The 13,931-nt window shown below is 36.0% G+C and overlaps 1 protein-coding gene across 2 annotated transcripts; it reads right to left on the bottom strand.

Moving 5' to 3' along the window:
* Positions 1-2,250: 2,250 nt before the first annotated feature.
* On the bottom strand, positions 2,251-11,935 carry LOC104248959 (WD repeat-containing protein ATCSA-1-like). Of its 2 annotated transcripts, none has more exons than XM_009805315.2 (9): positions 11,450-11,935; positions 9,368-9,615; positions 9,090-9,249; positions 6,749-6,927; positions 4,484-4,724; positions 3,505-3,659; positions 3,323-3,412; positions 2,663-2,734; positions 2,251-2,544 (listed from the first exon to the last, which is right to left on the bottom strand). In XM_009805315.2, exons 1-9 carry the CDS (start codon positions 11,646-11,648, stop codon positions 2,491-2,493), a joined length of 1,398 nt encoding a protein of 465 aa, XP_009803617.1. In that variant the 5' UTR covers positions 11,649-11,935; the 3' UTR covers positions 2,251-2,490. The 2 variants fall into 2 exon arrangements, with proteins under 2 accessions (XP_009803617.1, XP_009803618.1); XM_009805316.2 differs by having other exon boundaries at positions 9,368-9,628; positions 11,488-11,933.
* Positions 11,936-13,931: the final 1,996 nt, after the last annotated feature.

Here is a 13,931-nt window from a genome sequence, read left to right as displayed (position 1 = left end):
AGAGGACATTATTTCAGTCAACGAGCAGTATGGGAGGAAGTTAGTGGCTCAAACCCAAAGTTATAAGAACTAATTTTTGGTGTGGACCACGTCACGCATTACTACAAAATGACACGTGGATAGCACCAACAAGCTGATTATGATTTACATTTTGAAGCCTTCAGTAATTGATACGGAGTAACTTAGTTAATCTTTAGATTAGACCATTATAAAAAAACATAAAAGACGGAAAAAGGGAAAAGAAAAAAGAAGTGGCCAAGTAGCCATTATTTTATCGTAGCGACAATAAACAAGAGTAATATTAATCTTTCTAAATTAGACGTACTGGCTTTATCAAATCAAAGCTTCTTATTGAACCATAAACTGTGGGGACACTTCTGATGTTATTTCTATGGATAAAAAATATAGAAGATCGATTTGTTAATTGCAACTAAGAAAGCTGACATTTTTATTCGTCACATATCATATGTGCAGCCAAGTACATTCTTGATTTAGACCGAGTATATCCTTAGCATTCAAGAAGAATTCAATTAATATCTTCAGTTTTTGGTATACCAATACAATTGACATATCGTATTAGTACTGCAATACAGAAAAATGGAAATTTTATCTCCTATAACAAAGTTATACTATCCTATTTATTATAAACCAAAACCATTTTAAAATATTATTTTTTATAGCTACCTTTTATATTTTATAACAAAATAGATATTTATAGTATATACTACAATTAAAGAGTGAAATATGCTATTTATGTTTTTTTTCTCTTTTTTTTTTCAATTAACACACGATTCTCTCTCAAAATCCCAACAAAATTTTTCTTCTTTCTCTCTCTCTCTTCCTTTTCTCTCTCTTCGAGTACGCCAGATATTGCAATGAATTTGTACTGCTTAGTTTCTACCCCGGATATTTGCAATGGATTTGTACTGCAATATTAGAAAAAAAGAGACTGCTGCTTTCTTCTACGCCGGATATTGCAATAGATTCCTCTACACGGATGCTGCAATATTTTTGAATTGCATAAAGTCAAAACAAGAATAGAGAAAGGATTGATGCTTTGAGTCACGCCCAATTAATGATTTTTACCAGTCGAGGAAGTCAAGCAGGCGTTTTGGGTTAACAACCAATTTGTTTCGATCAAGCATGGAGTGGACCACATCTAGATTGAGCTTTTGAGGGATTTTCGATGACTCCAAGAGAAAATTTCAGTTTTTATGTTTCAGAAGCGCCGAGATTTTCCAGTTTTAGTCACATACAATGATACAAATACATTATGTTCTGTACAAATTCACTCAAATACATTGTATTTTTGTATAAATATATTATTTTTTGCATGTATTTATGTATCTCGAAGGTTTGTATTTTTTTAATACAGCTGAATACACATGTATTCATGCGTGAATACAAGATATAAACATTGAAATACACTGAATACAAACATTAAAATAGAACAGAATATAAACAGTGAATATATCTAATTTTAAAATACAATAAAATATAGTAAAATACACTGAATACAAATATAAATACAATGAATACAACCAATGAAATATACTGAATACAGCAGTAATAACATGTATTATGAATAACTAAAATATTGTTAATACAAATACATTAGAATACACTGAATATAAAACAGTGAATACAGTAAATACAAACATTGAATCTAATGAATGCAACAGTAAAAAAAATATTGAAAGACACTAAATACAAAAGTTAAATAGAACAATTATATACAACCGAAAAATTATTCTAATTAAATGGGTTGATAATGAGGCATGTTAGATTTGATTTTACCAAATTATATTAGGAGTATATCACACTAATTGATATTGTTTCCATTATTAAACAGCTGGACATATTTATTTTAAAGGTAATTATCGTTATTGTATTCATGAATACATAGGCGAATACATGTGAATATATGCGCCTACAACTAGAATGCCCTGATTTTAGGCGCTTTTTACTGCTGTATTCAGAATACAGTAATACAAATACAACAAATACACTATCGTAACAACTGAATAGTAACTGTAGGAAGTAATTATATATATAATGGTTATAAGAAGTTGATAGTTACTAAACAATAATGATTTTTGAAAGTTCGTCTAGAAAAATCTGGAGCCAACTGGTCTCTTCTTTTTTAAGAATGTTAAAAGAATTCTTGCTTGATAACATCTTCCTATAAAATTAGGATGAGAAAGCATAGTCCTATTTATCTCTTAACATGTTCAGCAGAAGGCGAAAGAATATCTCGAAATTTCTGAATAACAGCAAAACTTATCTTTTAGGAGAACCATTCCCCATGATTCGACAAACAGAGCGTTTGTTCTGTTTTGGATTAATACATTCAACTAGAAACACACATGTTCTGACTTATTACATCTTTCTTCAAGCAAAGGACAGCGGGAAGATGTTAATAGAGAATGTTCTAAAAGAACGAAGAAAACTATAAACTTGACATGGAACCTCCAAGCTTTTGTGAGGTATTCAGTCACTCCAATTATCTTGATCAATCGCAAAAGCTTGCCCGTCCCTGCCCTCCTGCATAACAACCCAGATACTGTAAGGTCTTATGCAACCTACGTACATACACCCTCAACACAAACATACTTGGGGTGTCTAGCAAATGAACAAAAAGTTTATGGTCTAGAAGGCATACCAATTCTTCAGTAGCGACTTTGCTTGAAGACCACACGAGAATTTTCCGATCATTTCCACCCGTGTATAGTTCCTGAACATAACCAAATTCAAATTAATGGCCAACTTTGACGTAACAGTATCAAGAATGACCAAAAGCCGTTTATCAGTCCTCGGGACAAAAGAAGTGATGGCTAGGGTAGTTGGAATTAAAGAAAACACTTGAACTCCATTGTCATCTACAATGAGATAAAAACAAAAGGATATGACCAACCATAAGAATTAATGCCTTACCAAAAGATAGCATTTTTATCAAGCTTTTACCTTGATGGGAAACATTTGAATGAGGTCGATAGTTCCTTGTTATGAGATCTTTGGTGTTTCATGTACTTTCTGTTTCTGGTGTACAAAAAACCGGTGTATACATGACTAGGGTAACTGATTTTTTTTCTGTTTGATAACCATGATTAGAGTAACTTATTAGCTAGTCGTGGGGTGAGTCACCCACTTGATTAATGTTTTCCAGACCGACCCCTTCCATATGCAATGAATGCACTATTTTGGTCAATCACAATAAGTTACTACTCAAATACTTAAGGTTCAGAACCTCACAGCTTATGCAGAATTCATTGCCTTGCCAGAAACATGAACCTTAGGGAGAGAGGAACAAAAATGATTGTACCTGGTCCAGTGCACTGTACAGACAACAGTTCACATTTTCATAGTGTCCACGTAAATCCATCATCGTCTTGCCCGACCACAAATCAAATGCCTACAAGATTTCCTCGTTAAGTTACTAAATAAAAACAATTCCATATAATGATATCAAACGGGGAGGTTGGGGGGTTGTGAAATGTTGTGTACCTTAGTTGTTGACATACACGGCGCAAATACAAGTTTTGAATCATGAGAGATGGCTAATTGTATAGCTTTGGTGGCCTGTAGTCGTGATGTTTCAAAGTTTACAAGTGTATTGCAACCAGATTCGATATCCCATAACCTTAACCTAGAATCAGAACCTGAAATGCAAAGGAATAGATGATTAAGCTTTATGTATTTCTTCAGCATGTAGCTAAAAGCACTAAACTACGGATGAGATACCTTAATCACATTGGAAACAGTAACTGTACCAACATCACGTCCAGTACTTCTAAATGACACACCAACAGCAAATGGAAGCAAGCTTTCTTTTGAGAGGGTAAGCTAATGATGGCTAAGGGACGCCAACCAATAGATAGTAGTAGCCTGAAAATGGCTTATTGGAACTAATTGCATTTTACTCAAGTAAATAACTAAATGAACTTCAAAATGGCTGAATGATCTGTTTTGGTTTCTACACAAACAAGTTATCCCTTTACAGTTCAGCTATTCTCACTGAATAAGTCCAGCCTCACACTAGTAATGTCGTCATACCACTCTAAACTAGATTAAGAAAAAAAATCCAGGCTCCTGCAACATAAATGTCTTACAATTGATATTATATTTTTTAAAATTTTTATCCAAGAGTGTTTCAAATGACGTATCTTAGAAAGAGTGCCCCAAAAATTTACAATTTTGCTAGAGATATGCTAGAGAAGCATATCAAAATGTAATTAGAAAGCACCATAACATGCTGTATAAATTCCAGAAGTCGCACTCCAGAGCTGACCAACTATACAAAGACAGAGTTATATGGGCCAGAGCGCACATTGTCAACATATATCTAAGAAAAAAATGACACAAGACCTTCTCAGCCTCTTTAAGTGGAGTATACTAATCACAATGCATACACAAATATCAAATAGTAGCAATATAAAGCTGGAGGAGGAAACTAGGGTCTTTCAAAAAAAATTGCAATGTCAACCTGCACTAAGAAGATACATTCCATCATTGGTAACTTTTAGTCCGTTGACAGCACCATAATGAGCAGTGGCTCTATCCTGACTAGACAGCATCCCTGGATGTAGTCTCTGTTTTCCAGCTCCCCTCACTTGTCTAGCTATTGCAGACTGTTTGATACTCATACCATTCCCCATTTTCTTATGAGATGGCCGGCCTTTTGCAGATGAACTTGGGCCTACTGAAGATGATTTTAGCGTGGAACTCTGGGCAGGAAGATAGAATATATTATGGGCACGAAAACTAGGAAACCTTGAACTCTAACCAAAGCAGCAATTCCATCCCAATTAAGCTTTTCCATAGATGAACTCCCATTAATTAGACATAAGGAAGGTTCATTGACGCAAAAGAAGATGGGTCAAAAGCAAAGACTCACTTGTAAACCAAGAGGATAACAGTGTGGTTTTTGATCTATCAGAAGGAAAAAGCAAATAAGTTGCATTAAAAGGTAAGCACACTTATAATCTACTCCCTTTTCTTCTCCAATGAGTTCCAATATGATGAAAGAGAGAAACACCTCTATCTATTCTCAGAAATCTGATTATTCAAGAAAGGAACTCCCTTAAAGCAACACATTTGCAGGATTCAAAGGTAAGTCTAGATAAACAGTCATGCATTATAGTCTCTGACAACTGTTGTACACTGTAAATGGATTAGATAGGCCAAATACATAGACAGCCCCTTGAACTTGTCCGAATATTCCATATAGCCACCTAAACTAAAGCCTATGACCATCTGAACACTAGACCTATGCCTAAATTGTGTGTATTGAACACATTTCACAATTCTAAACCAGTGCAGTGCGTGAATGTCCCTTGCTTGCGAGGGGGAAAATGAAACCAATGAGAAAAACACGGGTCAGCAAGGAAAAAAAAGTCAAAAAAAAAATTCAGAAGAAAAGGAAAAGGGGAGTTGACTGGAAAAGAATTCACACAAAACTCCACCTTTCCGACAAGACCATTTTTTCCTGGCAAGGGTAACCACGGAGAATAAGATTAAGATTTGGGTCTGAAAAAAAATATGTCGAAGAAGATGAAGAAAATATCAGATAAGTGGAGCATTAAGATACATTACCCGGACTGAGAAGTTGAAAGTTTCATCCGCTGGATTTTAATATTTTCCGGTGAAATATGTCTGGTTTCAGATCTGTGTGGCTATTATTTATTAATCTGTTTTCAAGACTTTTTTGGAAAAATTTGGGGAGTAAAAGGAGAGAGAATAGTATAAGAGGAAAGGGGAGGGAGCCAGTTCGTCACTGATGGTGGGGAAATATGGTGGGTCGCCATCGACAATGGTGGAAGTCCATTCTTCACGGTAGACACTTGGCGGGTCGCTGTCAAGAAGAAGAAAGGGATTGTCAATTTCGATCCCAGATATGGCCGGAAAGTATGGAGGGTCGCCGGCATTGGCTCTGAAGTCTTCCTTAGAAGCTATTGGGTGGGGCTGATATGTTTATAGAACTTTCATGGAGAAGAAGAACATTTATTCATATCTGCAGGATTCTTATCAAGAAGAAGCAGACTGGAAAAACATAGTCAAAATAGAACTTTCTGCCAATCTCCATTTGCTGGAATTGATTTTCTGGCAAAACTTTTTTTTTTTCCTTCATAATTATGCGCTCACATTTGAGTGGCAGACGCGCGACTTTCCATGTCATCAAGGTGTGCTTAATTGATACAGATTGAGCATAGACTAAATGTTCAGATGGTCGTAGATAGATTAAATGTTCAGATGGTCATAGGCTTAGTTTAGGTGGCTATATGAAATATTCGGACAAGTTCTGGGGGCTATCTATGTATTTGACCAACTAGATAACTACTCCTCCTGCCCCAACTTATGTGGCGGTGTTTGACCTGGAACGGAGTTTAAGAAAAGACAGACTTTTGAAGCTTGTTGTCTAAAACAAGTCATAGACAATTATGTGGCTATAAATCATCTCATTAAAGGTAAAATAAAAATTGCAAAATTTAGGTTAAATTGTTTCTAAAAAAGGAAGTATGACATTCTTTTTTGGAACATATTTAAAAGTAAAGTAAGTCACATAAATTGGGAAAGAGGGAGTAGATTTTAATGCATCAATACAAAAGAGAGGAACATAAACAACTTGTTATCATAAATGAAACGAAAAACAGTTATTCCTCTAAATTTTAAGAGAAATAAAAGAGCAATATCTAGCTATTAGAGTTCCAAATTCGATGATTCTGAAAAATACATAATAAAAGAAGGGAACCTTGTTTGTAACAGAACGTGTAAGTAGAGTGGGGCGTCTTCCAAGCTGAGAATGGGACTGATCTAAAACACGAAAGCATCCTGCACGCCTGATGTCCCAAAAGCGAATGGCACCATCGCATCCCCCTGTTACCAAAACCCACTCACTAGAAGCAGACCATTCGACTGACATTACTCCATCTGTCGTAACCCAAGAAAAAATTGCAACTAAGGGCTTCTGAAATAGTACTAGATATCATAAAACAGGTATCAAATCAAAGGGAATGCTTAAGCACGACGTAAAGAAAATATTAATGAGTGAGCTTAATCTGTTGATATGGAGGGGTTAAAATGGACAAGAAATGTGCCTTAGCATCTCTACAACAACAACAACCCAGTATAATCCCACAAGTAGGGTCTGGCCGTCTGGGCGTGCCTTAGCGTCTCTAGAGTGATATATTAAATATTGAGGAAATCCATGGATTATTAAAATTGCGCTTGGGGAGGAGAATTTAGAAATTAAGTATAAGAAAACTAGTCATTGCATTTTAATTAGAAACTTAGCACAATGCAGCAGCCTTCAACAAAACTAACATCGATTACACATCTCTCTTGTACTGCTGTGAGAATTATTCATTTACCAGTAAATTGTAATATAATATTGGTGACCCTCAGAGAAGCTAGGCAGATATTATACAGGGATCTGGGTTATTGCTAGGGGCGGGCGGGCGGCAAATGGGTGGGTTGGGCTGAATTTGGGCGGGTCAAGATGGGTTAAGTCAATAAATGGGTCATTGCCCAACCCATCCCAAAGTGTACTTGGGCTAAGATGGGCTGGGTCAAGATAAGCTAAACAATGGGCCATAGCCCAACCCGCCCAACTTGACCCATGTTTTAGAACCATGCACATACCTGCATAAAAAAGCCTTTTAACTTAAAATGTGTAAGTTGAAAAATATTTTGCGGGTGGAGGTGGTTGTGGGTGGTGCAGAAAAACCAAAAAAAAAAACAGAAAATTAAAAAAAAAAGTAAATTTTTTTTGAAGAGGTGTGGTGCAGAAAACCCAAAAAAAAAAAATGAAAATACAAAAAAAAATTGAGGGGGTTAGCGGGGGGAGGGGGTAGTGCAGAAAAACAAAAAAAAAACTGAAAACTGAAAATACAAAAAAAATAAAAATAAAAAGTAAAATTGGGGCAACTAAGTAAATTTTTAGATAAGTTGGGTTGAGATCTCTTTGTTTTGGGTGAGTTTTATGGGTTGTATTTGGGCTGCTTAATGGGTCAGAATGGGCTATAACAAATAATGGGTTAACTTGGGTTCAGCCCAAATAGACCCATGAGCTAAAATGTTTGTAGCCCAACCATCTCTGGGCGGCTTGGGCGGAATTGGGCTCAAATTGCCACCCCTAGTTATTGCCTGGGTTTGTATAGTTACGACAAAGTACTAGTTGGTTACACTCCAATATTCAAGCATGTATTATCTATAAATATATTTCTAATAAAATAGAATCAACATTGTCAACGTTTTCCTAAAGGCACTTGTAAAAACATACTACAACAGGATGCTAAGCATAATTGTCTGGCATTCTGTCCTGTGTCGGAGCGTTGCACTTGCCCTGATAGTTACACAAATAGCACAGGATGAAGGATGATTAGCTTTTGAATAAAAGATAATGTTGATTGTTCTTCTTGTTATTGCATCTACACTCTAGCTCCCAATTGCTTTATCATTTCCAGACATAGTAAAGAGGCCCCATTTATCATCAATAAATAAATAAATTCAAACACAATTATTACAGAAAAGACTTCAACTTCCATTCTTTAGCAGTAATTTAGTGTAAAGCTGGTTTAAGCTAATAAAAGAAAACCACATCACCCTAGCCTGTCTTGCGAGGTGGAAATGAGTATGGCACATTAAAGCTGGTTTAAAGCTAATAAAAGAAAATCACATCACCCTAGCCTGTCTTGCGAGGTGGAAATGGAGTATGGCACAGAGCTTCTATGTGGATGCACTAGGCCAGGAACTGTTAAATTGCTAAAGTGTTACCTTTATCACACAGAATGGCATGTGACTCTGCCTAAGAGCCGATAATGGAGACAGACTGTGATTGGTCTAAGCCTCAGTCTAAGCATTGATGAAAAAAGAGATGCTTTCCACTTGTCAAAAGTCAATCCCGTGTCTCCGTGCTCAAAGGAAGAGAACCTAGAATTTATTTTTTGGGGCAAGGAAAACTAGCAAAACCTCATGACATAGAGATTTCAGGAAAAGCTTCTCACTGGATAACACCTTGTTTCGAAGATGTAAAAGGTAAAGAATTGCAAAGGGAAATACTTTATTAATGCCTGAAATAGATATCGCCATACCACGATGGCCAGATAAAGTGTGAGCAAATGCACCCGAAGAAATATCACAGAGACGAACTTGAACATCTTCAGTTCCAGCAGCAATCAACATGTGTGAGGTTGCCACGGGAGACATGGCAGTCTTGTGCACTTTTCCAGGCATTTTGAAATTAACTGCCACCTTAAAATAAATAAAGAAATTCAAATTTCGGCTAGAAATTTATTCAATAGAAGAAAAGAACAAGCTGAAAATCTGCACTTTGGTGGAGTATGATAGGATGATCAGAAAGCTATGATACCTGAGTAGTGTTAGTATCCCAAACATTAATGTAATGATCATATGAGCCCGTGATGAAAAGCCCAGTGTCAATTGGATACCAGATGGCTGTGGAAATGGCATACTTGTGCCCCTGTTCGTGTTGCTTGTCAACCACAACTATGGGCTTATGCTTTGCAATCAGACCACTTCCGTCATAATCAGTTGCACGTTGGACGTCATAAACAGCAACTGATGCATCCGAAGCAGAGGATAACAGATATCGCCCCTCTGTCAAATCAACCTGATTTTGTGATCACAATAAATGGACACAAAGATATTTTCAACAATAATGCAACTTCCATTCCACACATCTGAACCAGATAATCTTGCCAACGTTTACCTAATATAAATAAAGATGTATGAAGAAATTTATTTTAAAAAAAAAAAAAGTCAAACTAGCTTCATGTACTAGTCTAACAACTACAACCTTAATTTTCCTGATGGGTATGTAACCAAGTGCATAAACTGAATTTAATTTTCCTGATGGGTATGTAACCAAATGCATAATCTGAATTTTTTGAAAAAAGATTACTGTGTGCAATTGGGACCAAGATTACCAGGTCTTGTGTCCAGTTTTTTCCTAGTAAACACTTGTCAGAATTACCACTCCATAAGTGACTCACAGTTCATTTTTCCGATTCTATGAGGTAATCATTATTTCCACAAAGCACATATGTCTAACTTTCTGCATTTAGAAATTGTACATTTTTTCATCTCGCTTATCTTCAGTATAAGGTATGAAGATGCAATTGATACGATGCATGTAAATGCACGCAATAAGGCACTTAAAATATAAGGGAGTTGATGAAAAATAGAGATACTAGGAGATGGCAAGGCATCGAGTTCCATTATGCTTAATATTAGATTTTATGATTTTCTTCTAAAATATGTTTATACTTGGACCACTTCATCCTATTTGCTGTGATTTCTCCTTCGAGCCAAGATCAACCAACTACACCTCAATCCAAAAATATTTAGGGTCGATTATATAAATCGCCAATCTCCATTCCTCTCTCTTCAGTCTCATCTAGGCGTGTGCTCTTGTTGTCAAAATTTCTTCAGAACTAAAAGCCACTCACATATGAACTACATGGAGAGTAGCCATGGGTATGAAATTACGCTGATTGATTCGTCGTCATTTCAATATGCAATAAACGGCAGCCTGCTGCACTGAGCTCTAGTTATGCGTGAGTCTAGGAAAGGGTAGGGCCACATTGAGTCTATTGTGCGCAGTCTTACCTTGCATTTCTGCTAGAGACCGTTTCCACTGTTGAACCCATGACTACTTTGTCACGCAATAGAAAGGGTATAAAATTAAAATTGTAACAAAACTTGCCTAATTAGGAAAAACTACCTTGAAGATATCACACTTTTTCGTATAGATGACTTTGTGATGATCCTGCTTGTTTATTACAAAGAAAAATTTAATGTATCTGTTTCAAGTTATATTCAAATCCATTAAGTTACTCAAATTTATACTTTGATTAACATTTTCTCTACTAACCTACTTTTCGACCATTACTTTACCACTTTCTTCCACTATCTCAAAATGCATATTTTAAACTTCATACCCAGTCAAACACCAGCTAACAGATTGAACCAGAGGGATTAAGCAAAAGCTACTCCAAATACATGGACCTTCTCAGTTCTCACAAAATCACCCTTAGCTATAAAGCGCGTAACTACAAAATAGCACATTTACATTAGAGGACTTCCAACCCAGTTGCACAGATGGATGTATTTATAATGCAATCGGTGCAGGCAGCCTAGCGATACATATGCAGTTGAAATTCCTTACAGTATAAATCATAATAATTCTGAACCCATTGTCAACAAAGAAATAGTGAATATAATATTATACTAACTTCAAATCCTATATCCATCTTAGCTCAGCGTCGAGGACGAATTGTATTAAAGAATGCAATGGGTACGAGCAGCCAACATATAAATACCTACAGTATTTGAAAAATTTCTTGAGGTACGTACTTATACTATGTCCCAAAACATTGTCAACAAAGAAATAGTAAAAAAAAAAAAAAAAAGGTATGTACTCTGCACCGACCAGCTTCAAATCGTAGATCGAGAAATGGGGAAAGTGACCTGTAGGGAGTTGACGGAGCCACGGTGAGGAGAAATGATATCTTTGTAGTTGGAGAGTTGAAGAGAAGAGACTCGAGACGACTTAATACAATTGCTGAATAAATTAGGGCGAAGCTTCCCAAATTCTCGGTCTGCAATCTCCTTCCACATCTTCCTCGCATCCTTCCCAAACAATTTACTCTTCCCCTATATTCCCAATCTCAACTGTTATAATTTGGATCACACCAATATCTATCCTTATATAATCAGCTCTGATTCAAAAGATTTTTGTTGGCAATAGTATGATCTAGTGATGGAACCAATCTTGGCCTTTGTTGTTTCTTCTGAACATTTCCTCAAACAGTTGGTAGGTTTATCTTCTTCTTCTTTTTTTCTGGTTTTGCCCCCTTTTGCAGAAGTGAGTAGCCCTAGCGCCTGGTAACGAAAAGCCTTAAAGAGAGAAATGAATGGATAAGTATAATACCAGAAAGGCCAAATGATGCCACTATGTCTACGTGGATTTTCGACGACTATTCAACGTGTGACAGGCAATGACTATTGACTTTTTTTTTTTCCTTTTCTTTATTTTTAACTATTTTGTCCAGGTTTTGGCTTTTGCCAAAATATACGTCATACTTCTATTAAAGTAAATATTGAGTGCGACTAAATTTTTTCCTAGCCGCAGCGACGTATATGCAGCTAGGAATGTGTCTTACATGCTCTTAAGGGAAGGGCAATCCTCATCTAACTATTGGATTGAATTAAGTGGGTGAACAAAAAATAGAGCATATTTGCAGCCACCAAGTCAATCACTTGGAGAACAGGAAACCATGACAGCTGAAAGAGATTGCTATAAGAAAGGCTCTCGAATATGGTATTAGTTATGGATAGAAAAAGGAAAAGATTTTTTTTAATTGATCCAAAAATAAGTGGCTACTTCATCGGAGATAGAAGTGATTAGTAAAGACATTTAGAAGCTATCAAGCATGCTTGATTATGTGGAAGTTCTATATATTTCCGGGAGTTTATGTCAGGATCAAAAATAACAAGGCGTCATGCGGAAGCTAACAAAGCATACCTTGATAACAATAAATCAAATGACATAAAAAATGTATTAAAAAGAGTTATACTAATTTAATATGGTTTGGTCAAGCGACCTACATCAATTTGCTAATATAAAATAACAAAAACTTATGAGAGAATAAATTTTCTCCCTAAACAAAACTCTTTAAAGACTACATTGTGGATACTATTGTTGTGTTTGAAGGAGGAATCCTCAATTTATAGAGATCCACAACATTTTCCTACAAGAAAGAGATCTGTTAAATATGGAAGAGATCCATATTTTCCTTTTAGGAAAAGTAAAATCAATTATGGAAAATTATTTTCCCTTCCTTCCAGAAAAGGTAAAATTCAAATATGTAAAAAAATATGGCAAACTCAAACAATTTATGTCGGGAAGCATGTCAGGATAATAGAAAGGGGAAAATATTCAAAAGAAAAAAGCAATAAATTGCACAAGACAAGACAAAATTTACGTGATTCGGCGAATATGAATATGCGGCAGGACGGTACCACAAACTGCGCATCGAATTCTTTCTTTCATATTGTGGCAGCCCAAGTTTTTTTTACCCTTCTTTCTTTATGTCTCTTTCTTTCTTATCTTTGTTTTTTTTTTCTTTTTGACTTTTCATTTACCCACATGAGTTTATCCCATCAATCTCCCCCTCAAACATATATACATCAAGAAAGAAAGTTCAAAAAAAAAGATTTATTATTCCCTGATGGCGCCTTCACATTATCAATCTTGAAGATTAACTGAGACAGTGCATAGCCTCAGTTTGTCAACACCTACAACTTTGTTTAACATATGTGACGGATTCTTCAATCATGATATCTTCCGTAGGGAAAGAGTTCTTGCACTTATCAACTCTCGAATATGATTATACCTCGGCTAGATATGCTTCGATCTTGCAAGAAACACTGGATTCTTGGCAAGATGAATTGCACTCTGGCTATTGCTGAAAAGCTCACAATTGTCCTGCTATTTACCTATCTCTTTAAGAAAATTCTTGAGTCAAATCATCTCTTTTTCAACTTCTGGTATTGCCATGTACTCTGCTTCAGTGGTAGATAGAGCAACACTTTTCTGAAGTCTGGACATCCATCTAACAGTAGTACCACCTAAGATGAACACGTAGCCTGTGGTACTTTTTCGACTATCCATATTGCCGCCTAAATTTGCATCAGCAAAACCTTGTAAGATAATATTGCTCTTTTTAAAACAAAGTTTCATAACTGAGGTGCCTTTGAGATATCGCAATATTCTTTTTACACCTTCCCAATGTTCCTTTCCTGGATCTTACATGTATCTACTAACGACTCCAACTGCATGGGCTATGTCAGGTCTAGTGCAGTCCATAGCATACATCAAACTTCTTACTACTGAAGCATATGGAACTTTG

This window comes from Nicotiana sylvestris, chromosome 10, assembly GCF_000393655.2.
Source record: "Nicotiana sylvestris chromosome 10, ASM39365v2, whole genome shotgun sequence".
In the NCBI taxonomy this organism is placed as follows: domain Eukaryota; kingdom Viridiplantae; phylum Streptophyta; class Magnoliopsida; order Solanales; family Solanaceae; genus Nicotiana; species Nicotiana sylvestris.
The sequence above is the reverse complement of the archived record's forward strand: the minus strand, read 5'-3'. Positions and strand labels throughout refer to the sequence as shown.